Source organism: Lissotriton helveticus, chromosome 3_1, assembly GCF_964261635.1.
Source record: "Lissotriton helveticus chromosome 3_1, aLisHel1.1, whole genome shotgun sequence".
Lineage (NCBI taxonomy): Eukaryota > Metazoa > Chordata > Amphibia > Caudata > Salamandridae > Lissotriton > Lissotriton helveticus.
The window spans coordinates 1,047,489,653-1,047,516,828 of record NC_136061.1 but is presented as its reverse complement, the minus strand read 5'-3'; the positions used below and the strand labels follow the sequence as shown (position 1 = coordinate 1,047,516,828).

The window sequence follows — 27,176 nt, the reverse complement described above, 5'->3', positions numbered from 1 at the left end:
GTGTCACTCCTTTTGTTTCGCTGGGCCGGCCCATTAATGTATGCATATTGAGCGGGGGTAGGGGGCCTGAGCAAAAGTGGCCTCACTTGTCTTCAGGTGCGTTTCACCAGTGTTAACTAATCCCTGCATTATTTTAACGCTTCCCCCCCACACCTTTTTAATAAAATTTAGCTGAAGCAGTGTTTTGCGGCAACGCAATATGCAAATGTGGGCCACTTTTTAATTGCGTACCCGGGCCGATTTTCAATCCCAATCCAACCCTGCCACCAACCCGGTATGACAGCACCGCGCGAGTGACATCAGAAGCCCAGCAGAGCAGGTTTTACACCAGCCAAATAATAAGCGCGTCAACCGAGGCATCCCCCGTCATGACGTCATCAACAGCCCAAGCGTGGTAACATCCGCGCGCGGCGGCATGACGACAGAAGCAGCCCCGAGATGACGACAGCGCCCCGTGGATGGAGCTCGCGCTCAGAGGCAGCCGCGTACGCACGGCAGCAACAACACCCCCTTAGGCATGAAAGAGCCAGTGCCAGCCACTGCATGGCAGGGGCGGCGAGGACGCAATAGCACCAGCAGGCAGCTGCTAACGGTCCCACCTTTGCATGGGAGGGGGCTCGCGGGCCCAACCTCACAGGTAATGTCTCCCGTTTATTTGCAGCACTTATATGTATTTATTATATTTATATATTTATTTATTTATTTATTTTGTGTATTTTTATTAAGCGCGGACATTACTCAAAGGAGTCAGATATAGTAGCCCCCTGCAACTCTGCGAGGGGTTCGCCGCCGACCCCAGGTCTGGACGCTCACGAGGAAGATAGATGCCCAGGGGCTGTTTGTTGCCCGGTCGAGCGCGCGCACAGCCTCCAGGAGGTGCCAGCCTCGCCTACAAATACTGGCACTGAAGGCGGGGAGGCGCACAGCAGGCTGCGCGGCCGCTCCCGGAGAGGAGGCTCGTGTTGACCCGGTCAGAAGGAGCGCGAGAAGGTGGGGGAGGGGTGTCGAGAGGAAGCCGAGCCTGCCAGGCACATACACACCGGCAGGCACAAAGGGAGAGACATGCCCATGGCTACTGCTGGCCTCCGAGCGCCGCCCTCGCTGCACCTGTGCCCTTAAGCATGCGGAGGATCCTCAAATACATGGGTAATGTTTTGGAGCGTTGTTTTATACCTTTGGGGTGTGATGATCGTGTATTCTGATTTCTCTGCGCCGTGGGAGTTTCTTTCGGCGAGAGAAATGCAAACAGTACCCGCGCAGCCGCAGCGTTGTTTGCAGCGCAGACGCCGCAAGTGCTTGATTGTCGCCAGTGGACTGATCTAAGAGGCATTTAAAGTGCTGGGTCAGAAAAGCAGCCCCCAGCAGTGACACGGAGGTAAGTTCGCCCAGACCCCTTAAACAGGCTTACTCACCATTCCCTCTTTGTGCCCGTGCATTTTCAACAGTGCCCCCCTTTTCTCTGCCGCGCTTTGTTCAAGATAGTATTTTCTTTGTTGTAAAATTGGAATGCACGCCTTATGCTATGAGCGTGATTTAAATCCCCCCTGATCTAAAATGTTGCCAAAAGGGTTCAGAATGAAACTGTCACGCTCGAACCTGCTAGCAAGTTGCAGATCTCTGACGTTAACATGCACGGGGACTGCTTATGATGTGAGCATATAGCTTCCCGCAGGACCGGAGCATAGGCTGCGCAGGCGCTGCCCAGCAGAAAGAGGGGCTGGTCTGAGAGATCAGTGTGCACTTTTAGGCTGTTTGTGGGCCTGTTTATGGTCTGCTGGGCCGGTTTTAGTGTTCATTTTCATGATATTACCACAAAGATTGCAATTTCAAATCCATGCAGTCTTCTAGCTGTGCCAACGTCTTCTAACGCGTGTGTTTACACGTTCAAAACTGCCTCCAATTGTCAAAAGGGGCACTTTTTTTTGCTTTCTAATTCACTTTCATTTTGGTATGCGGGCCAATTTTCTGCCCCTGGTCGTGGCCAAGTGTCGGCAGTGGGACACCAACAGAAATTCCAATTAGACAACACCCAGATGGTTTCACGCGGGCACTAATAGTGTTAGTGCGGTAAGAGTGGGACAAATCCTAGAGTTACATTCACATGTATATTGGAACTTCAACATTTGTTTGTACTCAAAGTCTTGACTTAGAGCGAAATGAAGCAAACACAAGGAGATGATGGACGGAGCGCTGAAAATTGTCAGACACTCACTCACCCCCAGATCTGGTTTGAATCCATCATCGTTCTTTAGCTTACCTCGCCACCCCCAGTTCAGACCCATATATACGCAAATCAGTCTTGACCCTGTGCCACATTGGAACAGTCCAGCCCAAACTGCCAAGCCAGGTCTTCCCTGGACCAGAAACGAGCATCCTGGGACCAGTTTTGAAATAACACCCCTCATCAGCCTAGGCTAGCTTGAATCCAGTGGCAAAGTGAGTTTATTTAAATATCCGAAAAAACCACAAAATTAAATTACCTTGTCGATCCAAGTGTTATGGTTCCATAATTCTATTGGTTATTCAGTGAGACGTTATAGCAGGCCCGGTTCCAGGAATTTTTATTTAGGTGGGCCAAGGGCGCATTCGGGTGGGCCACTGCGGGCCCAATTTGTCACTTCTGGAGGTAGCCTACAAGCCCTAGATTACATCATATGCACTTACAAACAGGCAGCATGATACAATGGATTGCTTCTGTGTGTACACAGAGCATGTGGAGAGTTATTTGAAAGTAAGACCAATGTCTGGACCTAACTGCACACCCTCTAATTCCAGCTGGCCAGGCAGTAAGAGCAATGTCTGGACCTAACTGCAAACCCTCGAATTCCAGCTCCCCGGCTTCAGCACAAGTACTTGAATGCTAAGCATATTATTACAGTGTCTATATTAGTGCTGGTGCAAAAGTATTTATTGGCATCCACCACTGACCTCTTTCTCGGTAGACACCTTTACTACCACCCTCCACCAGTGCCCCTCATCTCTTCGTACCCCCTCCACATGACCACCTCCTCAGACTCCCTCCCTCCCATCCTCCACCAGTGCCCCCTCATCACTCCAAACCCCCTCCCATGACCTCCTCCTCAGACTCCCTCACAAGTACCCTCCAACAGTGTCCCTCATCTCTCCATAGCTCCTCCTCCCTAGCCTCTTCCCCTCATGACCTCCTCCTCAGACTTCCTGCCTACCGCCCTCCACCAGTGAACCTCATCGCTCCAAAGCCCCTCCCCCTCATGACCTCCTCCTCAGACTCCCCACAAACAACCTCCACCAGTGGCCCTCATCTCTCCGTATCCCCACCCCCCATGACCCCCTCCTCGGATTACCTCATTGCCACCCTCCACCAATGCCCCTCATCGCTCCATAGCCCCTCCCCCCAGGATGTCCCCCTCAGATCCCTCATTGCCACCCTCCAACAGTGCCCATCATCTCCCCGCAGCCCCTCTCTCATATGCATTGTATTTGTTGTATAGCGCTACTCGTAGTTTAGGGTGTCACAGTACTGTATATCACACTCACATTATGCAGATACAATGATTCATTAAAGTATACAAATCAGCCTATAGGGAATGTCACATAAGCTAATGAGGATTACCAGGTGTAGGAATCACATGCCATCCATGCTGGTGGGCAAGATGTTTTAAGAGGGTTGGGTCTGGAGAAGCACAAACGCAGGATTTAACGTATACCTCAGTGGTTGGCTTTACTGATTAGAATGTATATCTGCCCAAACTTTTTATTGCAACATTAGAATGATGAAAGACTGGGAAAATTCAAACTAACTAGCAATACAAAAAAACACATTCTAATTATACCATTCTGGTTTGTATGCAGGTCTTTGATGACAGTCCATAGGTCACTGTCCTATGTTAGGATGGTAACTTCTGAACTGCAAAGAATCAAAGGATCTCTGTGTACAAAAGCAGTAATCCACTGAGCTATCCACGTTAACTACAGTTTATCTGCATTTAAAAACTACAGACAAAAGATTGCTCTCCAACAGGATCATTAATCCCCAGTCTTCTCTGGACATTTGTGCATTCTTGGCAGAACCAGAACAAACAATTTAAATGAAATATACATTGCACACAAAGTATATCTTGCTCACAGATTAAAAAAACACAATAGCCACACATTCTCTTACCTGCTCCTTACAAACTCTGTCACAGCCCCGTCTGATAAACAGCTTAAGGGGTCAGGAAGTTCAGGAAAATGAATCGGCAAAAACAAACTATAAACAGCTTAAGGGGTCAGGAAGTTCAGGAAAATGAATCGGCAAAAACAAACTCCTCTTCACCAGCTGGAAAGAATGAAATATCCACGCAGCAGGACTGTACACACATCCATTTGCCAACAAAAGGATTTATCCCCTTCGCCATGCCCCTGTTGTACCTGCACGAGTGGGTGGGGACACAGCCCATCTTTCTAATAGGAGATGTGATTGGGGTTGGGAGCCCAGGCCCAATCATGCAACTCTTAAAGAAAGAAGAAAAATAACGTTCAGAGAACGTTTTAAATTGCAGTGGCCATTTTCTGTTGGCCTTGCTGACGTCACTGCCAGGGCCAGTGTTAATGTTTGGGTAGGCCAGGCCGATGTTTGGGTGGGCCTGGCCTACCCGCTAGAACCGGGCCTGCGTTATATCAATCAATCAATCAATCAGCACATTTATGAAGCGCACTACATACCCGCTAGGGTTTCAAGGCGCTGGGGGGGGGGGGGTTGCTGCTACTGGTCGAAGAGCCAGGTCTTGAGGAGTCTTCTGAAGGTGAGTAGGTCTTGGGTCTGCCGTATGTTGGTGGGGAGAGTGTTCCAGGTCTTGCCGGCGAAGTAGGAGAAGGATCTGCCGCCGGCTGTCTTTCGATGGATGCGGGGGACGACGGCGAGGGCGAGGCCTGCGGAGCGGAACTGTCGGGTGGGGGTGTAGAAGCTGAGTCTGTTGTTCAGGTAGACAGGTACGGTGTTGTGGAGTGCTTTGTGCGCGTGGGTGAGGAGATTGAATGTGATCCTCTTGTCTACGGGGAGCCAGTGAAGGTCTCTCAAGTGGGGTGAGATTTGGCTGCGGCGGGGTACGTTGAGGATCAGTCGGGCGGAGGCGTTTTGGATGCGTTGGAGGCGTCGCAGGTGTTTGGCCGGGATGCCTGTGTAGAGTGCGTTGCCGTAGTCTAGCCTGCTGCTGACGAGGGCCTGTGTCACTGTTTTTCTTGTTTCTGTCGGGATCCACTTGTAGATCCTGCGGAGCATGCGGAGGGTGTTGTAGCAGGAGGAGGACACTGCGTTGACCTGTTTTGACATGGAGAGAGAGGAGTCGAGGACGAAGCCCAGATTGCGTGCGTGGTCGGTCGGTGTCGTTGGGGTACCTAGAGATGTTGGCCACCATAAGTCGTCCCAGGCGGAGGGGTTGGGTCCGAGGATGAGGACCTCCGTCTTGTCCGAGTTCAGTTTCAGACAGCTGCTTCTCATCCATTCGGTGACGGCCTTCCTTCCCTTGTGGAGGTTGGTTTTGGCGGTGCGCGGGTCCTTGGTGAGGGAAAGTATGAGCTGGGTGTCGTCGGCGTAGGAGATGATGTTGAGGTCGTGTTGGCGGGCCACTTGTGCGAGGGGGGCCATGTAGATGTTGAATAATGTTGGGCTGAGGGATGAGCCCTGGGGTACGCCGCAGATGATGTTGGTGGCTTTGGAACGAAAGGGAGGGAGGCGGACTCTCTGGGTTCTGCCGGAGAGGAAGGACGTGGTCCATTGAAGGTCTCTCTCTTGTATTCCGGCTTCGAGGAGGCGTGTTCTTAGAGTACGATGGCAGACCGCGTCGAAGGCGGCCGACAGGTACAGGAGGATGAGGGCTGATGTTTCGCCGTTGTCCAGTTGGCGTCTGATGTCGTCTGTGGCGGCGAGGAGAGCGGTCTCGGTGCTGTGATTTCGTCTGAAACCAGACTGGGAGGGATCCAGGATGTCGTTGTCTTCGAGGTGGCGGGTCAGTTGTGTGTTGACGATTTTTTCAATGACCTTCGCCGGGAACGGGAGTAAGGAGATGGGTCGGAAGTTCTTGAGGTCCTGGGGGTCTGCCTTGGGTTTTTTAAGGAGGGCGTTGATTTCAGCATGTTTCCAGCTAGTAACCCAGGAGATCAAAGTCTCCTACAGAAGACATCAGAACCTCAAGGTGTCAGTATAGAACAACAAACGTCACCTGCTATATACTTTTATTTGCGATGTATACAAACAATTTTTAGGAATTGGTTTGAATTTCATCAGTTACGTGAAAAGTAATTTACAGGTCCTCTTTACAGGGGTTTAAAATGTGGATTTCAGTTAAAGAAAAAATAAGAGTTGATATATGTCATGCTTGTAAATAATCTATCTATCTATCTATCTATCTATCTATCTATCTATCTATCTATCTATCTATCTATCTATCTAACCTTTTATTCATCCACTTAAAGAAATGACTTTTGTCTCTAAATTCATTTATCAAAATGATTTTATCCTCAAAGTTTGTATAATCGAATAGATCTCTGATAACATCTGCAATATGACACTGAGACGTTGGGTGTTGGAAGGTACATTCGATTACAATCAAACAGTGGAGTTGTAGTCAAGTCTAAAGTTCCTAGGGGAATTAACGTGGGGGAAAACACGTTTTAGGACCCCACCTTTTTCTCGACCCCCGCTTGACTGTTCACGTCGAAACTTTCTTTAAAGACAGAAACTGAGTGAGTATCATACTAGTTTTGAAAATCTCGCAAGGATTTGCCAACTGGTGGCAAACTTATTTGCAAAACAAAAAACGCTCTTCCTATGAAAACTAGGTCCTAACTGTAAATACCTGCTGGCGACCGTCAGTAGTATATATATATATATATATATATATATATATATATATATATATATATATATATATATATATATATATATGAAGGTCCGTACACAAAATGACACACGCTCTCAGTGACAGCCAAAGTAACACCAACAGCAAAGGTCCAAGGGTGTTTAATCGTCTGCTACATGTTTCGGCTTCTCACAAGCCTTGATCACGCCATATATATATATTCCATCACTTGCAGAGCCCACTTTTGGAAAGAGCCACACGGAGACACAGTATAAGCTCTCGGTCATTTTAATAGCAGCATGCCAGCAGAGAGTTCTTCAAGGCGGTAATCACGCCAGTTGCGCCAAACGCGTTTCAGGAAGTAAATTCCCTTCATCAGTGGCTTCACAGAGGCAAAGGGAAACATTACTCGGCAGGTACTGTCCTTAAATATCTACTCCCGCCCTACTGGGCGTGGCCACCAGGCATTCTGGTAGATGAAGTACGCACCGCTTCAAACCTCAGTGGGTGTATCCCCAGTCTCATTGTCACAGTAATCAGGCACGCATCCTTGAGAGTCTCTGCCCCGCTTTGTTGCAGCCATCGTAAGCTTAAACAGACTCCTTCCTGCAAAAGGGGCCAGTTTTCCTCCGTCCCGACAAAAACGACACTCGATAGTGCCGTCGCGGACCTGCTCAAAGAGGCAATGGGCTCCTTCCACGACCTGGGACAGGCCGTTAAAAATTCCATCACTTGCAGAGCCCACTTTTGGAAAGAGCCACACGGAGACACAGTATAAGCTCTCGGTCATTTTAATAGCAGCATGCCAGCAGAGAGTTCTTCAAGGCGGTAATCATGCCAGTTGCGCCAAACGCGTTTCAGGAAGTAAATGGTCGTGGAAGGAGCCCATTGCCTCTTTGAGCAGGTCCGCGACGGCACTATCGAGTGTCGTTTTTGTCGGGACTGGCGTGATTACCGCCTTGAAGAACTCTCTGCTGGCATGCAGCTATTAAAATGACCGAGAGCTTATACTGTGTCTCCGTGTGGCTCTTTCCAAAAGTGGGCTGTGCAAGTGATGGATATATATATATATATATATATATATATATATATATATATATATATATATATATATATATATATATATATATATATATATATATATATATATATATATATATATATATATATATATATACATATATATATATATATATATATTGCCCACAGTACCTCCTCACTCAAGAAGAATTCTCACGGACACCTCGCATGGGTTTGCAGGTAATTTATTCGCACATCAGACTGCACAGCAACGCGTTACGACTTTCGTCTTGGGTCACGTGACCAAGACGAAAGTCGAAATGCGTTGCTGTGCAGTCTGATGTGCGAATAAATTACCTGCAAACCCATGCGAGGTGTCCGTGAGAATTCTTCTTGAGTGAGGAGGTACTGTGGGCAATATTGTACGGGGCTGCCGGTGCCCTGATCACGGACCGCCCTGTGAGACGGCCTCTTTCATTACCGGAGTCGTTGCTGTATATATATATATATATATATATATATATATATATATATATATATATATATATAGCAACGATTGAAAATATATATCAAAAGCAGTCCTGTCCGCTATTCACGCGAACTTAGCAGGCGCTGACCTCTCTCCCCAAGTGTCAATTCCAAGATTTTCAGTAAATCGCCATCACACCAAAATCATGTCAGCAGTGGTATTTATTTTGCAAATCGTGAAGCAAGTGCTCTCCTCGACGCGTTTCGCTCCTCAAGAGGAGCTTGGTCACACTTGCGCATATTGACTAAATATAAAAACATATAAATAAATAAATATATATGTTAAAAAATAAATATCCAATAATATGCTGTTAAACTCTATGAAATCTGATAACTTAAACCAATAATGCAATACTCATATTAATAAATATAGTGATAGTCAGGAACAGTTAAAAACAATGTAAAATTTAGTTTCCCATAGGCTATCCACATTATTTAAAATTCATATGAGTTGTATTGGATGGCACACCAAATGCAAACTTGTCTTGTTTTGTATGTTGAATAGAACAAACAGAATACAGCCCAACTGAGATAAAGTGCAAACCAAGTGCTAAAAAGTGAAAACATACAAAATGTTCAGACTTGTTAAAAAAGAGACCACATAGGTCTAAAGGAAAAGGCAGCAGCAGATGTGTACAGTTTCTTGATAAAAAACTAATTACAGATAGGTAAAACAATCCTCACTGGCATTTAATCCATTTAGTGCTTTACAATCAAGGAGTATGATATGTCTAGTCTCTAGCTTGCGCAGTAGCGCCTCACGGTCACCAACTCTCCTCAACGGAGGGACTGTATCTATCACAAAGTATTTTAGGTCTGCAGGGTTCTTATTGTGTACTTCCTCAAAGTACCTCGCGCCTGGGTACGCAGTGTCGCTGTTGGTAATGGCACGTATGTGCTGTAGTATCCTCTTGTGCACCTGCAGCTTAGTGCTTCCCACATAGCGCAGGCCACAAGGACACTCCAGCACATACACCGCGGACTCTGTCTTGCATGTCAATTTTCTTTGGATACAGACAGATTTATCATTAAAGGGAGTTTTGTATTCTGTTTTGCTCACCCCATTTCTGCAGTCTTTACAAACTGAGCATTTGATAAACCCCTTGCTGCTATTGAGCCAGGAGCTGGTAGGCCTGACTTCTGGACTGCTAGATACCAAGTAACTACTCATTGATCTCGCCTTTTTGTATGTGATACTGGGAGAACGTGTTAGTTGACTACCCAATAAGGGATCACTTGCAATAAGCGCCCAATTCCTTTTTCACAATTTTGTGAATGGTTTGATGTTGGCAGCTATAGGTGAAGATCAGCCTGGTCTCAGTTTGTTCTTTATGAATCACGTTTTTGTTGCCTGCCATTAGCTGTGGCCTGCCTGATTCATTGGCTTTACATATAGCCTTATCCAAAAGTTCAAGTTGATAACCTCGCCTCAAAAATCTGTCCCTGCATTCATTCTGTGCCTCTCTACAGTACTGATCTATACTGCAAATTCTTCTAATACGGAGCATTTCTCCATAAGGTATGCTTCTTATTAGATGTACAGGTGGTGACTTGATGCATGTAGCACGGCATTGCCGGTTGTAGGCTTCCTGTACAACCTAGTTTCCAATTTGCCATGATGGATAAAGATCTCAACATCAAGAAAACATATCGATCTCTCACTGATTTGACCTGTGAAGCCCAGGTTCAGATTATTGTTATTCAACTCACCTATGAATTGTAAGGCTTCACTTTCAGAGCCGTTCCAAATAATCAAAAGATCGTCAATATATCTCATCCATTTAACAACCTTGGCAAACATGATTTCCGGATTGCTGGGTATGAGGACCTGTTCCTCCCAGTACCCAATATGGAGACAGGCGTAACTGGGGGAGAAACAGGCCCCCATAGCCACACCCCTCACCTGTTGGAACACCCGGTTAGAAAATAGAAAGAAATTGTTTTCCAAGTAAAGGTTAATCATTGACAGTAGCATTTTGTTATGTTCATAAAAACAAGTAGGTCTCATATTCAGAAAGTGTTGAACAACTTTCAGTCCATCCCTGTGTTGGATACTAGTGTACAGGGAGGATGCATCTAAGGAGATTAGTAAGTATCCAGGTTGCCATGTAACTCCCTCTGGTTTCTTTAATAAGTCACCTGTATCAAGGACAAAAGATGGGAGTTTTTTAACGTGGCACCCATCACGTAAGGAGTTGGGCAAGTTTGTGTGGCAATATACACACACACACACACTAAAAAACCAAAGGTTACAGGGACGTTATAGTGTGGTTTACATTTTATACACATAAAACCATACAAATTAAGCAATGATAGTTAGAATTATCTCAAGTAACTATGTCTTGTGCCCTAAGGTAACTATAACTTGCGCCCCTGCCATGCACAGCTTTCTTATCAATAATTTTACAGCAAATGTTGCAGTGATATTATCAATGATGTTGTAGAAGATGTCATGAATTATGTAATATTTAGGGACTCAGCAGGGCTTGGTGAGGGCCAAGTTATAGTTACCTGAAATGCAAATCAGTCATATGGTAACAGAGTTCAAAATTAAAGTAAAGATCGGCCTGACAGTTCTAAAGTTGTATGGCGGGCACCAAAATGTGTCACTTTTAAAGTCAACATTGGACTTTCCAATGCAGATTTTAGCTATGTATAATTCAGAAATTGCTGGCCAAAAGTTCACCAAATTTAAAATCCGTCATTCTGTTTTTTTGTGGTTTGGTGAATATTCATCTAGCCCCTCCGGAGATAAATGTATTGATCTAGCCATGCTGTAGACCAAAAATGTCATTCTAATGAACTGGAAAATCACAAAAGACTTCCAGTTTTACTTGCTGGGTCAAGTATCTGTTAAAAGGGTGGAAACTGAAAATACCATAGTAGATACAAGAAGCAAAAGGTGCAGTGTTAGGAATGGCATTCAAACCTGGGACAAATGTATGCTAAAGTTAAATGAGAGGATGTCATATGACTGACCACCATAGAGATAGGTGGAGATTGGCAGCAGACTAACACAAATTACATTGTCAAGAATTGGATTCCTGAAAAGTGCTTACAGATCGGTATAGAAATGTAATGTAAACTAGAACTAGAGACCCTGCCCCCCAATTTGCCGTAATGTAATAATCCCAGGGCTCGAGTCAGGGTACCACGCGGGTGGATGGCGTCCCCCAACTTATTCTACCGGGAGCTCGATAACTCGAGCAAATGGAGACACACATTCACTCTTTGGCCTCTCTGGGGCGAGATCGGAGCTCATTCAGAACGCTGCTCACGCGCTGGCTTCTCTGATGCAATGGCATCTAAGGGGTGAGCGAGGGAGGCAATGAGTCTTATGGTGCAAGCCACCTTTCGTGACGTCACTTCCTGTTGTGACCTCAGCATACCCACACTTGTTTTTAGGGCTCCGCCTACGTCACCACGAAGTGGGGCGGAGCTCCGAGCTCCTATTGTTAAAGAAAAAAAAAAAGTTTCTTTAGGGCTCGGGCCAGAAACATTCCTTAGTGCGCAAGCTTTTTTTATGGCATCTGCATAGTGATTCGTCTTCGTCTTCGCTTTGCTGTCTTTTTAGTAGCCTTGACGCGATAGGCTATATGTAATTTTCGTCCGCCATTGTTGGCATTTTCTGTGTGGTTACGCGCACGGCAGTCCATTAATTTTAATTAGGAGCTGTCAGGGTGCTCCTCCAAATGCAATCCAGATGGTGGGAGCGCGTTCACCATTCAGCATTGCATTGCATGTATCAGGCGCGCGTTCGTCTGCAGCGTGTAATGTCTTTTTGTTAGGCGCGCCCAGGCCCGTGCACGGCACACTCACCAACACCCCGACTCTGTTACATTTTAGTAATGTGCATTAACGTTTCACTGTTGAAGCAGAGACACGCTGCTTTACTGCAGGGATACTAGAGTACAGGGTACGGTAACGGAAGCAGCTCTGAATAAAGCCAACTTAATACCCAATGTAATATCGGTCAAGTGGAAGTAGATACTGGTTGGGGGATGTGAAAAAGCTGTTGTGCTGAAATAAGTAATAATAAAAGCGTGCAGCGGGTAAACAGCAAGTTATTTAAAATTCTTTTGATGCTGAAACTTTAGTTTGTTCCGGAGGCGCTCAGTGTGAAGGTTAACCGATGACATGATGGCAATTAGCAAAGCTAATTTCCGAGGTGGCAATGTGTGTATTTCTAAATTAGGTGCTCCAGGCACGGGACGTAGGGAAATTGTTCGTGCTGAAGTTTGCAAAAGGCAGAGGGCGAGTCACTGAAACCCATAGGAAAACGTCATCGACTGCCCATTCACGGCAATGATTGTTGCGTGAAGGCAACGTGGACGATAGGTATGTGTGACATTTTCATAATTTTTGAGTAATTTTGAGTGACATTTCAATGACCATGAGTGACACTTTCTCACCAGCAAAATAAATCAATGAAGAAGAGGGAAACATAAAAATACCATAATTTAACCCACTTCAACAATGAGAAAAAGATGATTTTAAAGCTGCTTCAAAGCACCAGATATTGAAGGACAATAATCTAGTGCCCCTTGCAATCAGGTCGTACTGTTAAACTGGGCTGGACGCCCCGTGCTGGAGAGATCGTTGTTGTACTCGGCGCACAGCAACGCCCATGGCGCTATAGTCCGGCAAATTGCATGTAGCGCTAGTCCACTAGCACGGCACACTCACCCACACCCCGACTCTGTTACATTTTAGTAATGTGCATTAACGTTTCACTGTTGAAGCAGAGACACGCTGCTTTACTGCAGGGATACTAGAGTACAGGGTACGGTAACGGAAGCAGCTCTGAATAAAGCCAACTTAATACCCAATGTAATATCGGTCAAGTGGAACTAGATACTGGTTGGGGGATGTGAAAAAGCTGTTGTGCTGAAATAAGTAATAATAAAAGCGTGCAGCGGGTAAACAGCAAGCTATTTAAAATCCTTTTGATGCTGAAACTTTTGTTTGTTCCGGAGGCGCTCAGTGGGAAGGTTAACCGATGACATGATGGCAATTAGCAAAGCTAATTTCCGAGGTGGCAATGTGTGTATTTCTAAATTAGGTGCTCCAGGCACGGGACGTAGGGAGATTGTTCGTGCTGAAGTTTGCAAAAGGCAGAGGGCGAGTCACTGAAACCCATAGGAAAACGTCATCGACTGCCCATTCACGGCAATGATTGTTGCGTGAAGGCAACGTGGAGGATAATGTTAATAACGTTTTGCAGGGATTGACAGTTCAAACTTCTTGAAACCCTTTCTCCCCTGTCCCACGGTGTGAACCCCGACGTTCCACCCAATAGTAGTCACTTACTGCGGCCCCGGCAAAGAGTGTAAAGGTAACGTGGGTCTTGTCAGTCAAGCCTGACTAACTACACTGTCGTCCAGCGGCCACGGTGGTGAGCAGCACAGGGTAACTGTGGTAACGGGGTAATGGCCCCACTGGCACACATGTCATGGCCCCGCCCCAGGTGTTTAATCGGTAGAGTCAGTGAGTTTGGTCGACAGCCTGGCGTGCAGAACCGCGGTCGGGCCGGGAATTAATTAATTAATGGAGCTAGGCTGGCGGGCGGCTGAGGCAGCAAAGGTAACATTGTAGCAGTGCCGCCAACACCCGCCAGCACTCTCAGTGACTCACTTGGCCTGAGCTGGGGAGAACGAGAATTTAACTATTTATGAGCCACACTGCCAGAGCTGCTTGAGGCAAGTCTGGTACAGCAGAGGCAGCATGCTAGCACCAGTGCGGTAGCCTGGCTGTTTCAGTGGCATTTAAAATGCGTGACAAAGCATTTCAGTGCGATGATGCAGAACACCGCACCGAAATGCGTAAGTGTCACACGTGATGTGTGATACTTGGCAGGACTGTGCGATGCCAAGTCAATGGCAGATTGTGCGCTACACAAATGGCAAATCAAAAAATACATAAGAGCAGAGCGCGAGGGCACCAGCTTTTCATGCAAGGTGTCGGGTGGAGGCGGAGTTTTCACTGTACTTATCATCTGCACAGCTGTATCACTCACTGTAATGCGTTTATAGCGTTTTCTATGTAAAGTGCCCATCCGCGATATAGGAAGCTGTCCCTATAGGCTTCGACTAGTAATTTTGTTTAAGATTGTAAATTGATGTTTTTGTTTCGTTTTCTGTCTTCTCCTGCGTAAAACACTCAAAAGTCACCCTTTGCTCCACGTAGCGCTGCGCTGAAGAGGGTAGCACAGTATAACGCGTGCCAGGCGCTGCGATGCCAAGTCAAAGGCAGATTGTGCGCTACACAAATGGCAATGCAAAAAATACATAAGAGCAGAGCGCGAGGGCACCAGCTTTTCATGCAAGGTGTCGGGTGGAGGCGGAGTATACTGTACTTATCATCTGCACAGCTGTATCACTCACTGTAATGCGTTTATAGTGCAGAGTGACAGTGAGTGTAGAGTGACAGTGAGTGCAGAGTGACAGTGAGTGCAGAGTGACAGTGAGTGCAGAGTGACAGTGAGTGACAGTAAGTGTAGAGTGAGTGCAGAGTGACAGTGATTGCAGAGTGACAGTGAGTGCAGAGTGACAGTGAGTGCAGAGTGACAGTGAGTGCAGTGTGACAGTGAGTGCAGTGTGACAGTGAGTGCAAAGTGACAGTGAGTGCAGAGTGACAGTGAGTGCAGAATGACTGCAGAGTGACAGTGAGTGCAGAGTGACAGTGTGTGCAGAGTGACAGTGAGTGCAGAGTGACAGTGAGTGCAGAGTGACAGTGTGTGCAGAGTGACAGTGAGTGCAGAGTGACAGTGAGTGCAGAGTGACAGTGAGTGCAGCGTGACAGTGTGTGCAGAGTGACAGTGAGTGCGGAGTGACAGTGTGTGCAGAGTAACAGTGAGTGCAGAGTGACAGTGAGTGCAGAGTGACAGTGAGTGCAGAGTGACAGTGAGTGCAGAGTGACAGTGAGTGTAGAGTGACAGTGAGTGACAGTGAGTGACAGTGAGTCACACACCACCAGCCATCAGTGCACGCATCAATTGTTAACGCATCCACAATTAACTATTGTAGCAATCGCAGTATGGTACACTTTACTTTTAAACATATTCATCTAAAGCACAGCATGCCACCATTGGTAAAATTACAATCCAACCCACATAATTCCACTACACACCACATGCACACACTCCATAACACATGGCGAAAAGACATTGCCATTTACAATGCAATTAGCTCAAACTCAAATAAATCCGAGCCCGATTGCATTTCTAATGCTTGTTTAGGACTTGTGCCCTGAATAATATGCATTCGTCCTTTTTTCTAATTGGCCGAACACAATAGAGAGGCATAGGAAACTAGTATTATTGGTTATCCCACCACAAGCCCTTCTAAGAAAATTGGACATGCTTGTAACCCTAAACTTTTGGACTACAATAGATAGAGATGTGTACAGTGCACATCTCCAAATTATTGTTTCTATTGTTCAGAGATCGCATCCTTGGAAACAGAGCCAATCTATGTTAAGTACAATGCAATTGTTAAAATGTTAGTATTTAAGTTGTCAGTAGTTGACATTCATAGTGTGCAAACTATGTACTATAAATAAACTAAAAAGGAAATTAAAAAAACTCTCTATCACCAGCGCTTAGTGCAATTCGTTTTCAGCACTTAGTGGCTGAGTATTATTAGTAGCTCAGTGCTAAATTATATTTAACATTAATAGTGGCTCTGTATCAATAATGCCCTAGTTGTATCAGTTGCTCAGTATTGCTAGTGGCTTAGTCTACTCACTGTTAACGGCTCTGTATAATCAGCAGCTTGGTATGATCAAGTGCATAGCATTGTTTTTGTTTTAAAAAATATATATTTAGTAAAATTTTTCAAATGTGCTCACATTACGTTATGATACGCATAAGTACGCAACAGTGGTACGGGTATTCAACTAGCAGGCATGCTGCCTACATATGGCAGGAACTGGGGGAGATAAACTGAGGACCGTGTGCGGGGAGGGGGGGGGAACATGGTCAGGGAATGAGGATCGTGGAGGATGTTCAGGTCGCATCAGCTACAATCTGTCAGTGGAGTTTCGCATTGTTCATAGAGGCTATCTGATAGAGAGCGTCATCAGGCACAGCAGGAAGAGCAGCGTGCAACGGTGTGCCCATACTACTTCAGACGGCTCGGGGGGTTGGGGATTGCAGCGTATGTACTCTAGTGTAATGTTTGCGCCGCCGGGACTGCAGGATCACATTGAGAGGCGTTGGGAGTCGTGCGCGTGTGTGTTTGTTTAAACTGGTGGGGCAACATGGCCCATTCCAATGATATGGGGTGTTTTCGCAGTCCCTTTGCTTTCTCCTCCCTCAGGGTTTCCTCCTCCGCTTTCGCCCATTTCTGCACCGCTCCTACCCATGCCTCTAACGGGGGTCCCGACGCTGCTCGCCAGTGCATGGCGATGTTTCTTTTGGCTAGGAGCAGGGACAGAGCCGTGAAGCGGACCTGTACTTTGTGTGTTTTCGGCCTTCGGAATATTCCGAGAGCAACCGCTTCCCATGTGTGTAGCTCAGTGAGTCCTGTGAGTGTTCGGACAGTGTCGAGAATGGTAGACTAGTATTGTCGTAAACGGGGCAGCTCCAGAACATGTGTTGGAAATGCGCGTCTGGCGAATGACATCTGGGGCAGAGGAACTCTGTATCTGGGTAGAACCGCTGGAGGCGCGCTGGTGTCTGATACGCCCTGTGCAAGATGTAGAACTGTATGTTTTTGAACCGCGCGTTTTTGGACACCTTCTTGGGGAATTCTAACGCTCTAACCCATTCCCTGTCATGTAACTGTCGCCCAAACTCGTCTTCCCAGGTGGCTCGCAGATTATGTAGTGGCCTGTTTGCAAGTTCTCGTATGGACTTACACAGCCAAGTAACCAGGTGCCGGCCGATGACCATGTATAGAATGGTGTGGACGACCGGGTGTGTTGCCGGCTCGCCGACTGTAAGATCACACTGTAGGCGAAAGCTGTCTATGAGCTGTCGGTGCGTTAAAAACGGTCCCGGGGGGAGGTCGTAGTCCTCCATAAGTTGTTCGTAGGGGCGAAGTTGTCCTTCCGCGAATAACCCCTCTGCCATAGTTATCTCGCATTCTGTCCATGCGCGGATCGTGGTGTGTGTGAAATAAGTTTCCCGCTTCGGCCAGCCGACCAGCGGCAGCCGAGGGGAGTAACACGGGAAGTGCTTAGCATTGTTAGTTAATTTGTGTTGTTAATGTATTGCTTTCAGTGGCTGATTACTGTCAGTCTCTCAATATCACAAGGGCCCAGTATCAATAGCAGCTCAGTATCATACCTTGATCAGTGTTGTCAGTGGCGTAGTGTCATCAATAGCTTAATGTAATTTTTGTTTTTAAAATGTTTGACTTTTCTAGGGGCGATGGGTGTACCCAGGCCTGAGTCCTGTGCTCGCTGTGCCATTGAACTGGAGTTCCATCTCACTGACTAGGCCCAAACAGGCCGAAACTAGTCATGGGATGCTTGTTGTCTCATCCGGAGATGACCTGGCATGGTAGTTCGGGCTGGACTGTTCTTATTCGAGGAGCACAAACTCTCATTTTAAAATGACTTGTCTTTGTCTAGACTGTCATAATGGGCAACCAATGATAGACTGGAATATGACCCCTAGTAATTACCGGCGACTGAGATACTTTCAAATATTCCACCCATCACTTTTTTGTTTTTCTAAGTGATTCACCCTAAGTATAACGGGTATGCTCAGTCGTGGGTCCTTTGCTCACAGTGCTGTTGCATTCAAGCTGCACCTTAGTGATGAGGCCCAGATAGCTTACAATTGTTTTGGTGTTGCTTGTGTCCCTCTCTAGGTGGAACATGACCTGGTAGTTTGGGCTGAAGTGTTTCTATTGGAGCAGGGCCAAGTCTGATTTGTACATGGCTGGGGTTTGTCTAGATCATAGTGGGCAAATGTAGTTCTGTATAATCATAGGCTCCATGTAGTGCCCATCTGTGACCCACTGTCATCAGCCACTCAGTACCATCAATGGCTCTGAATCATTTGACTTATGTGAGATTCAGTATTATTCTTTAGCATCAATGTCTGTATAATGCCCATCAGGGTCTTTGCCTCATCTGTGACGGATCTGTGACTCAGCATTATCCCTTTCTCAGTATGCCCAGTGGATTAGCATAGGCCCTACCAGTGACTCAGTATGATGCTTTGATTCCATTCTCCAGGAGACATAAGACTGGCTGCAAAGAAGGAACGCTGCTGACAAATATGCACCTTTAACCACTACTGGCGAGAAGATGGACCAAGGGTTTAGACAGAATATGAGGGAGGCATTAGGACGTTCATTACAATTGTATTTTATTTTCTGGAGCAGGAATACTGGTGGCCGGCTCACTGGCAAAGGAACAGCGATGGCCTTTATATCTCCTTGCACACTGTAAAACTGATGGTGTTCCTCTTGCATAATATGTCAATTGAGATTTCTTTTGTGGTTCACAATATATCACATATACTTTATTTGCTGTACTTCGGTTGGATCTAAAGAGCACACAGTCTTCTGTTGGACACAGAATGTTGCACCTGCACAGAATTAATTTTTCTAGGGAGGGTGAGTGCTGTAAAATTCAAGTTATTTAAAAAAAAAAGTTTCATGAGGGGTTCCCCTCAAATCCCCTTGCATGGATTGGCGTGCTTGCTGTCAATAAATGATCACAACTCATATAACAATTCAAATTATGGCAGTATGTGAGGGGTTTGTTTGAGGTGAAATAAATGCCCCTGTCACTCTGGGACTATAATCTGGCTATATTTAATTCTTTAACAGGCACTGAACACATTTCCCCAATTCACTGTGGAATTAACCTTGATTTGTGTACCTTTCTCTACAGCAATGTCGCTGAAAGGGCAGGAGGACTATGTGTACGTCTTCAACAATCCTTCTCACCCAGCGGATTTTCTTGAGGCCTTTCGAAAATTTTATATTGATGGATTGTTTACTGATATCACTTTGCAATGTTCATCAGGGCGAATCTTTCACTGCCACAAAGCGGCCTTGGCTGCATGCAGCACTTACTTCAAGGTGATGTTTACAGCTGACATGAAGGAAAAATCCAAAAATCAAATCAAACTGTCTGGGATTGACCACAATATACTCGAGGCCCTTATAAATTACACATACACGACACAGATACGAATAACAGAAAGAAATGTCCAAAGTCTTCTTCAAGCTGCTGATCTTCTACAGTTTGTTTCAGTAAAGGATGCTTGCGAGCAGTTTCTGGTACGACATCTCGACGTGGACAACTGTATTGGAATGCACTCATTTGCAGAATTTCATGTCTGTTCGGATCTGGAGAAGGAATCTCGAAGAATAATCTTTTCAAGATTTGAAGAGGTCTGGAGACAGGACGAGTTTCTGGAAATAAACAGTAGAAAACTTAAGTACATGCTGTCTGGCGAGAACCTCAATGTTTGGAAAGAAGAGACGCTGTTGGAAGCAGTCATCAAGTGGATTGCCCACGATGTGGGGAAGAGAATTGAATACATTCATGATCTGCTCAGATGCGTCAAAGTCGATTTAGATGAAAACTATTTGAGGGCTTCTTTGGAACTACGGAAAGTCTACCTCCTCAGTGAAAACAAGATCCGGGCCCTGATATACTGTGCTTTGAGACCACAAACAAAAGAGGTATGCAAAAGATCCACAGCCAACATGTACGTTATTGGAGGCTACTACTGGCATCCACTGTCTGAGGTCCACGTATGGGACCCTCTGACCAACACCTGGTTCCAGGGGAGGGATATGCCAGATCACACAAGGGAAAGCTATAGTGCCACTAGCCTAGGACCAAATATTTATGTCACAGGGGGTTATCGGACAGACAATATAGAAGCCTTGAACACCATGTGGATTTATAACACAGAGGCCGATGAATGGACAGAAGGACTTCCCATGCTCAATGCAAGGTATTATCATTGCTCAGTTACCTTATGTGGATGCGTCTATGCTCTTGGAGGTTACAGAAAAGGTGCTCCAGCAAACGAGGCCGAGTTTTATGACCCACTCATAAGAAAATGGGTGCCTATTGCAAGCATGATTAAGGGTATGTATCACTGCTATTATTATTTTCTCTTGAACAGCTTTCCTAATTGTTTTCATTATACTGTTTGTAAGAACATACTGAATAATTTGACATTCTCAGGTGAGTTTCAGATCTTATTCATTTGTTGTTCATCAGCAATAAGTTAGTTGCACCTAATCGGGTGGTACGTCAGCCAAATTCAGGGAGCAAGTGTATTGCCTTGGATGGTCACCTGCACCTTTTGATTCTGTATCTCTCAGCTTCCCCCCCCCCCCCGACTGCCATTGATGGAGTGGTCATTTGGGCATTCTGACTTGGCACAGCTTTTAGGGATGCATGGGTCATTACGAAAACACTGCACCAAAATATCTGAAGAATTGAGCACCACTTGTACAATTTTTTTAAACATTTACTTTGCAGGGGCACCTTTCCTAGCAAATCTAATGGAAATTGTGAGGCTTACCCAATATGCTCATTTAAACGGTGCAATGCGGGCTGGTTTTAACATTTTTGCCAAGACTGTTTTAGACCCCCAGCCAGTGCTGCCAACTGTCCGTTTACACCCAGGAATTCAGATGCCGACCTAAAACTGTCGGGGGAGGGGGGTGGTGACAGGGGGGGTGGGGGGGAGAGAAGATGTCTGTCTCTGCAACTTCAGGCCATCTGCCCTTCCTTTTAAGTGAGATCTTCGAGATCTTCCTGACTCCACTTGTTTAATTCACAAGTCTATAAGCAATGTTGGCTGCTAGTGACTGAGCCCATGGAAGAGGTCCATCAGACTATACACACTATATATATATATTCCTTACTAACGCCTCGTGTGCTAGCAGGCTGTTTTTTTCTTCCTTTATTTGTTAATTTTACTATTCTAGTTCCAGTCCACAAGAAATTTTCTTCTATTGGTTTCATTGGACATTATATGTCCTTGGAATGGCAGCCACGAGCCATGTCCTTTGATCAATGGGCCCAAGCTGTTCTTACTCCCACAACAATTCCAACCAATACAAAGCATTGTTTTTGAGAAAATGTTATGGCGAGATAAAATAAAAGTTAGATAAAAATATCCAATGTACTACATAACAAGAAAGAAAAATGTAATCATCGTGCTTAATTTTTATTTCACACACAATCACAGCAGTTCAATAATTCAAGGCACAGCAATAAGCTCTCTGTTCCGATTCGCATATATTTTTCCAGTCCTGGAATAAGGCATCCTCCAATAAACTCCACCAATAAACATCAAAGAACATATTTCGAACCCATTATTCAGACTTGTACACTTCAGGGAGAAAAGACACACTAGATCTAGACACTTACCTTTCTGATGTGGCATTGGGTTGGTTGTGAAATTACCAGAGGGAATTTTTGAGTGCACCGTTTGAACTAGGCGAAATCAGGGAAGCTATTATGCTAATGCAATCCGGGAAGTCACCTGTGCTGGATGGGCTCCCCATTGAATTTTACGAGGCGTACATTGACCTAATTGCTCCTATTCTCCAGGAGGTATATGAGGGTGCCCTAGAACAGGGTAAACTCCCCCCTTCTATGAGACAAGCACACATCATCTCATTGCTTAAACTTGGCAAACCACTAGCCTCTTGCGACTCATAAAACCCCTGTCCCTTATTAATTGTGATGCCAAAATTCTCGCTAAGGTCCTTGCCAATCGACTGAGTTCACTCATGGAAAAATTGGTCCTCACCGACCAGTCGGGATTCATCCCGGGACATGCGACCACACACAACCTGCGCACACTCTTTACCATACTACATAATGTGTTTCCTGACTTGGCCGTGGCGGCGGTCTTTTTAGATGCCACCAAGGCGTTCGATTTGCTGAATGGGATTATTTAGCAGGAGTTCTACAAAGAATGGTCTTTCCTCCCACATTTTTATCGTGGATCAGCTTGTTATACAATCTCCCATCTGCTAGGGTAATGATCACTGGCCACGTATCCACGGCTTTCTGTCTCAGAAGAGGTACCAGACAGGGACCCCCTCCTCTGCGCGCTGGTGATTGAGCCCCTAGCTGCTAAGATCCGTCAACAACATCAAGACAAGGCACTAAGGTGCAATCTGCATCAAATATTGATATCCCTTTATGCTGATGACATCACCCTATATGTTAGAGACCCCCAATCTAATCTAAACCCACTCCTGCGAGAATTCATTACATTTGGTAAGCTGTCCGGGATACAGATTAATTGGGGTAAATCGGAAATCTTCCCTCTCGCAACTGCAGCCGAGCAGTTCCCCTTGGACTTCCCATTGCAGTGGTGCGGCTCCGATCTAAGATATCTGGGGATACGTATCTCTAGAGATCGTGAAGAATTAATACGGCTAAATGATGCCACCGCCATTGATCGTATTACTGACACGGTGACCAAATGGATCGCACTACCCCTCTGTATGGCGGGCCGTGCCTCATTGAAAAAAATGGTGGTACTCCCGCAACTACTATATTTAGTCCTAAATATTCCATATAACCCCGGCCGACACTATTTTAAAGAACTACGGACGCAGCTGAGCAGACTGGTGTGGGGGAGGGGCAAACAGCCACGCCTACAATGGAATGTACTGGTCAGGCCCTATGCAGTGGGGGTTTCGACATCCCAGATTTTGAGTTGTACCACACTTGCGCACAGGTACACTCTGTTTATTATTGGTTCCACCCCCGGCATATATGCCGCAAGTTGCAGCAGAACATTGGCTGGCTGACCCTGTTCCTCTCGAGGGTATGATATATTCCGTACCACAACCCAGAGACACAACACCCACAACACTCACGGGTGCGGTAGCAGCCTGGCATCGGAGTATTGCGATGCTTGGGGGAACGGTGTTCTATTCATTCCTCCTCCCACTGGTGTATCATCCACTTCTACCATTATTTTAAGAGAAGGGATTCCGTAACTCACTCACATGGCTTAACATTATAACCTGGGGGGACCTCTATTACAATGGGGAGTTTAAAACACAAGAGCAAATATTTCTCGATACGCAACCATCCCCCTTGGGCATCTTCCTTTATTTGAGGCTTAGACACGGGGTCCAACACCTTTCCCCAGATTTCCCTCAGGAAATCCCAACGCTAGATACTTGATACTGCAAGCTGATTCACCGTGACATGTAGTCTCTAGACTCTACCATACTATCCAAGTACAGCGAGACAATACCCCTTACACCTCTCGCACACACTGGATTACGGAACTGGGATTAGAAATCACAGATGAACAGTGGGAGTACTGTTGCCTGCAGACAAAGCGAATTTCGGCTAGTAGTAGACTTCGTATTATCCACTTCAAATTCATAAACCGACTTTACTATACCCCGGTCAAAATGTATAAATATAAACTAAAAGACTCAGACAGGTGTGACAGATGCAGAGCCGCTGGAGCGGACTTTCTGCATTTGGCCTGGGAATGTCCGGGGTGTATGACTACTGGAGACAGGTCTTTGAGGCCCTGACACAGATGACGGGCCCTTCATTGGAACCTGATCCCCTGACGGCATTACTAGGATACACTGCACTAGTGGCGAGACCCCACTGATGTTTCAATTGCCTTATAAATGGCTAAACAACGTATTGCTTGTAGATGGGGAAGGGGCAGAGCACCCAAATTTAAGGATTGGATCTCTGATCTAACCTATTGTCAGGAAAAATTATGTACATATGCTGAGCTGCTACCGGCAACTTCCAGCCCCAGAGAGATTTGGGAGCCCCTGAGGGCTTACCTGGCTGCTCGGATTTCAGACTCCACTGAAGACATTAACATGGGAACAGTGACATAGACACCAGGTCATGATAACTGATTGTAATATCTTACCACTGTGGGGGACAACTGGGAGAGCATCATGTAGGCCAAGAACAGTTGAGTGGCTACAGGAGAGTAGAGGAAATCCCTGCAAAGTATGGATTAATACTATTTGTGTGTGCATTGAATCCTCCCTAATTGTATGCCCTAGAATTGTACACGTGATGCATTGTACAGACAATGAGCGGTCACCACCGAAGAAGCCCGACAGGAAGTCACGATGAGAACGATCTTTATATTTGTGATTCAATAACATGTATTGATTGCTGGTTGATGCTATACAATGAATGTCTGTCTATGCTTAACCTGTGCGAAATAGCAATGTATTGTTTGGAAAACCCAATAAATAAAAAGTAAAAAAAAAAATAAACATCAAAGAAATACGTATCTCTTGCCCTCAACTTACATATATCATTCATGCATCTACGTGCAAAGCTCTTCTTTAAGTATGTGAACACATAACATAGCACATTTTAATAAGGAAAACAATCTTCAGTACTATTGTCGTGTATTTCTATAGGTTCTGAATCGATCCCCCTATTCCTGACCCTATTCTGGTTAAACTACCTAGCTAGTCAACTAACAGTCAGCCCATGAGGCAAGAAATCCCCCATGATGCAGATACCGTTATCTGACGCAGTCACACTACGGCACAGGAACGTGTTATCTGATTAGGTCATAACGCTTGAGATCTAATTAGACAAGCGACATTCCTCCAGCCCCTGATAAGGCATACGACGTTCTCATAACAAATCAAACCTATGACAACCTGGATAATCCGTGCGGCCATTGTTTTGATTTCACAGAGAACTTTAGTAAAGAATGTGCTAACGAGCAAGTCGTATGACATCTTTATTGACGTACCTATGTCCATCCTTACGTCAATCCCGGCACCTTTAAGGTATAAATATTGCCGACCTTGCCCTATGCAAACACACGCGTGGTGACAAGACGGAGCAGCCATACTTGCCGAAGCCGAGAGCAGAAGCAGACCCCGCAGGCAGCAGCCCCGCCTTCCTGACGCGCTGAGAGACGCGCTGCTATCTCAAGCCGAGAGACCCAGCACCGGCGCTTCTGGGCAGCCCTCGCAGGCAGCCTGGAATATCGAGAGCAGAGAAAGAGATACCATTCCTCATTCATCCTAAATTCCAGGTACAGAACTGAATAACCCCTCCTAGAGAATTCTTTAGTTATTCACTTGGCAAAAACAAACTTAACTTAAACTGTAACTTTCTATTCCCGCCCACGTATTAGACTTAGGTCAGGTACACAGGGTAGGCGTATTTAGAAACACCAGTTGAGTACGTTTAGTCAAATGTATATGTGTATGTAAATATATTTTAATCATTTTAAACATCATATGGCTCAGAAACCATATCAATGTTTTTACAGTATTATTTTGTACTATTGCTTTTAACGTATGCACTTTACTTAACTATAAGTATTGCAATAATATCGATCCATTTCTCTTGTACGAGAAAAGAGACTGATCAATAAATAACATCTTTTATTGAACACGCCCGTCTCTTCCTTTTTCTCTACATTCTGATGAGACTAAGAATGCACGTACTGACTGAGTAAAATAATTGCCTTGTGCTCACACGACTCTGGAGATTGACTCTTGATTAGGGGAGAGCAAAGTTGTCATGTTCTATGGTTGTCAGAAACTAAATCCCTTCTTGTCTAATCAGGGAAGTTAATCCTTCCTTGAACATTCGAGAAAGTTTCTAGCGAACTCTGAGCTTAGCTGGCAAACCCAAAAATTAAGTCTAGTATCGACAGTAGTAGACCTAGTTAACGTCTGGCCTAGGCCTTTACTGCTGTAGGTACTATTCCAATGCGCAGAGCCTATTGGGAAAATAGGAGCTACACTACATGGCGCCCAACGCGTTTGGAAAGGGCGATAAAACTAACGTAAGACATTTAGAGTAACTCAGTCGTGCTTTCTCACTCAGACCCCTTTTCCCAAATACTCCAAAGACGTCTGGAGTGGGTGAAAGGTTATAATATCCTCCAAAACCTCGCAGGAGGGAACTCCTATGTATGGTTCTTGGTCTAGTCAACGTTGAAGGATAAAACAGTTCCAAAATATTGTGCATCTAATATCTGTTTCCATAAAGAAACCTGATCTACAAATAAACATAATACTATCCTGTCAGCAAAATGGACAGCGATGAAGAACGAGAGGTTACTAGATTAGCTACTGAAATAGCAGATGCTGATGCTACCATGCAAGCAGCAGACGCGGATATAATACTCATTCCGGTCGCCAAAAGGAGATCTATAACCTTAAAACTTATAGAAAATGGACTGACACCTAGAGGTGGCACAGTCATATTCGTAATCGAGGCACACGAATATCGGCAGACAGAGGTATACTATACATGGATACATTTTCCAGCAGCTAATACTATAACAAAGTACTTCCACTATTACAAAGTAGAGGAACCTCCTAATGAGTACACTCCTTTCGAGGAGGTGGAAGTACCACTCAAATTCCAAGAGCATTTGCTCTTATTTGATGCCGCCCTAAAACATAATAATCACATTAAAAGGCTCGGTCCTTTAGGAAGACCAGGAGCAACGTGGCCGGTCCTAGCCGGATACACACCATATCCAGACATCGAAAGAATGCCTGCAGCAGAGCTGTTAATACAGCTAAAACAACTACTAAAAATTCACAGACAATTAGTTCAGTATGTAATGCGGACTTCAACAATTCAGCCAGCGATTAAACTTCCACAGCTGACCCCTCACCAGGGGAACACAAATAAAATTACACCACAGAACATCCAATCCTGCCTAGGTAAAGTTCCAGCTAAACGGGAACAAATACCATTCTGGTTGGCACAGAAAATCACCCAAATAGAGGCGGTGTTTCCTGACACCACCCCGCTGGAAAAACACAGAATTCTGACTATATGTCTCCCAATGGGAATCGCACCACACATTGA

At 45.5% G+C, this 27,176-nt stretch overlaps 1 protein-coding gene across 2 annotated transcripts in view; it reads left to right on the top strand.

The window, feature by feature from the left end:
- The first annotated feature begins 420 nt into the window (after positions 1-420).
- KLHL23 (kelch like family member 23) overlaps positions 421-27,176 on the top strand; it is a 130,474-nt gene continuing 103,718 nt past the window's right edge. The window contains exons 1-2 of one of the 2 annotated variants that reach the window (XM_078681602.1): positions 421-637; positions 19,218-20,432. In XM_078681602.1, coding sequence (XP_078537728.1) covers positions 19,220-20,432 — 1,213 coding nt within the window. In that variant the 5' untranslated portion in view covers positions 421-637; positions 19,218-19,219. Of the gene's footprint in view, positions 638-989; positions 1,147-19,217; positions 20,433-27,176 lie in introns of those variants that run through there. The other variant, XM_078681604.1, reaches the window with a different exon arrangement.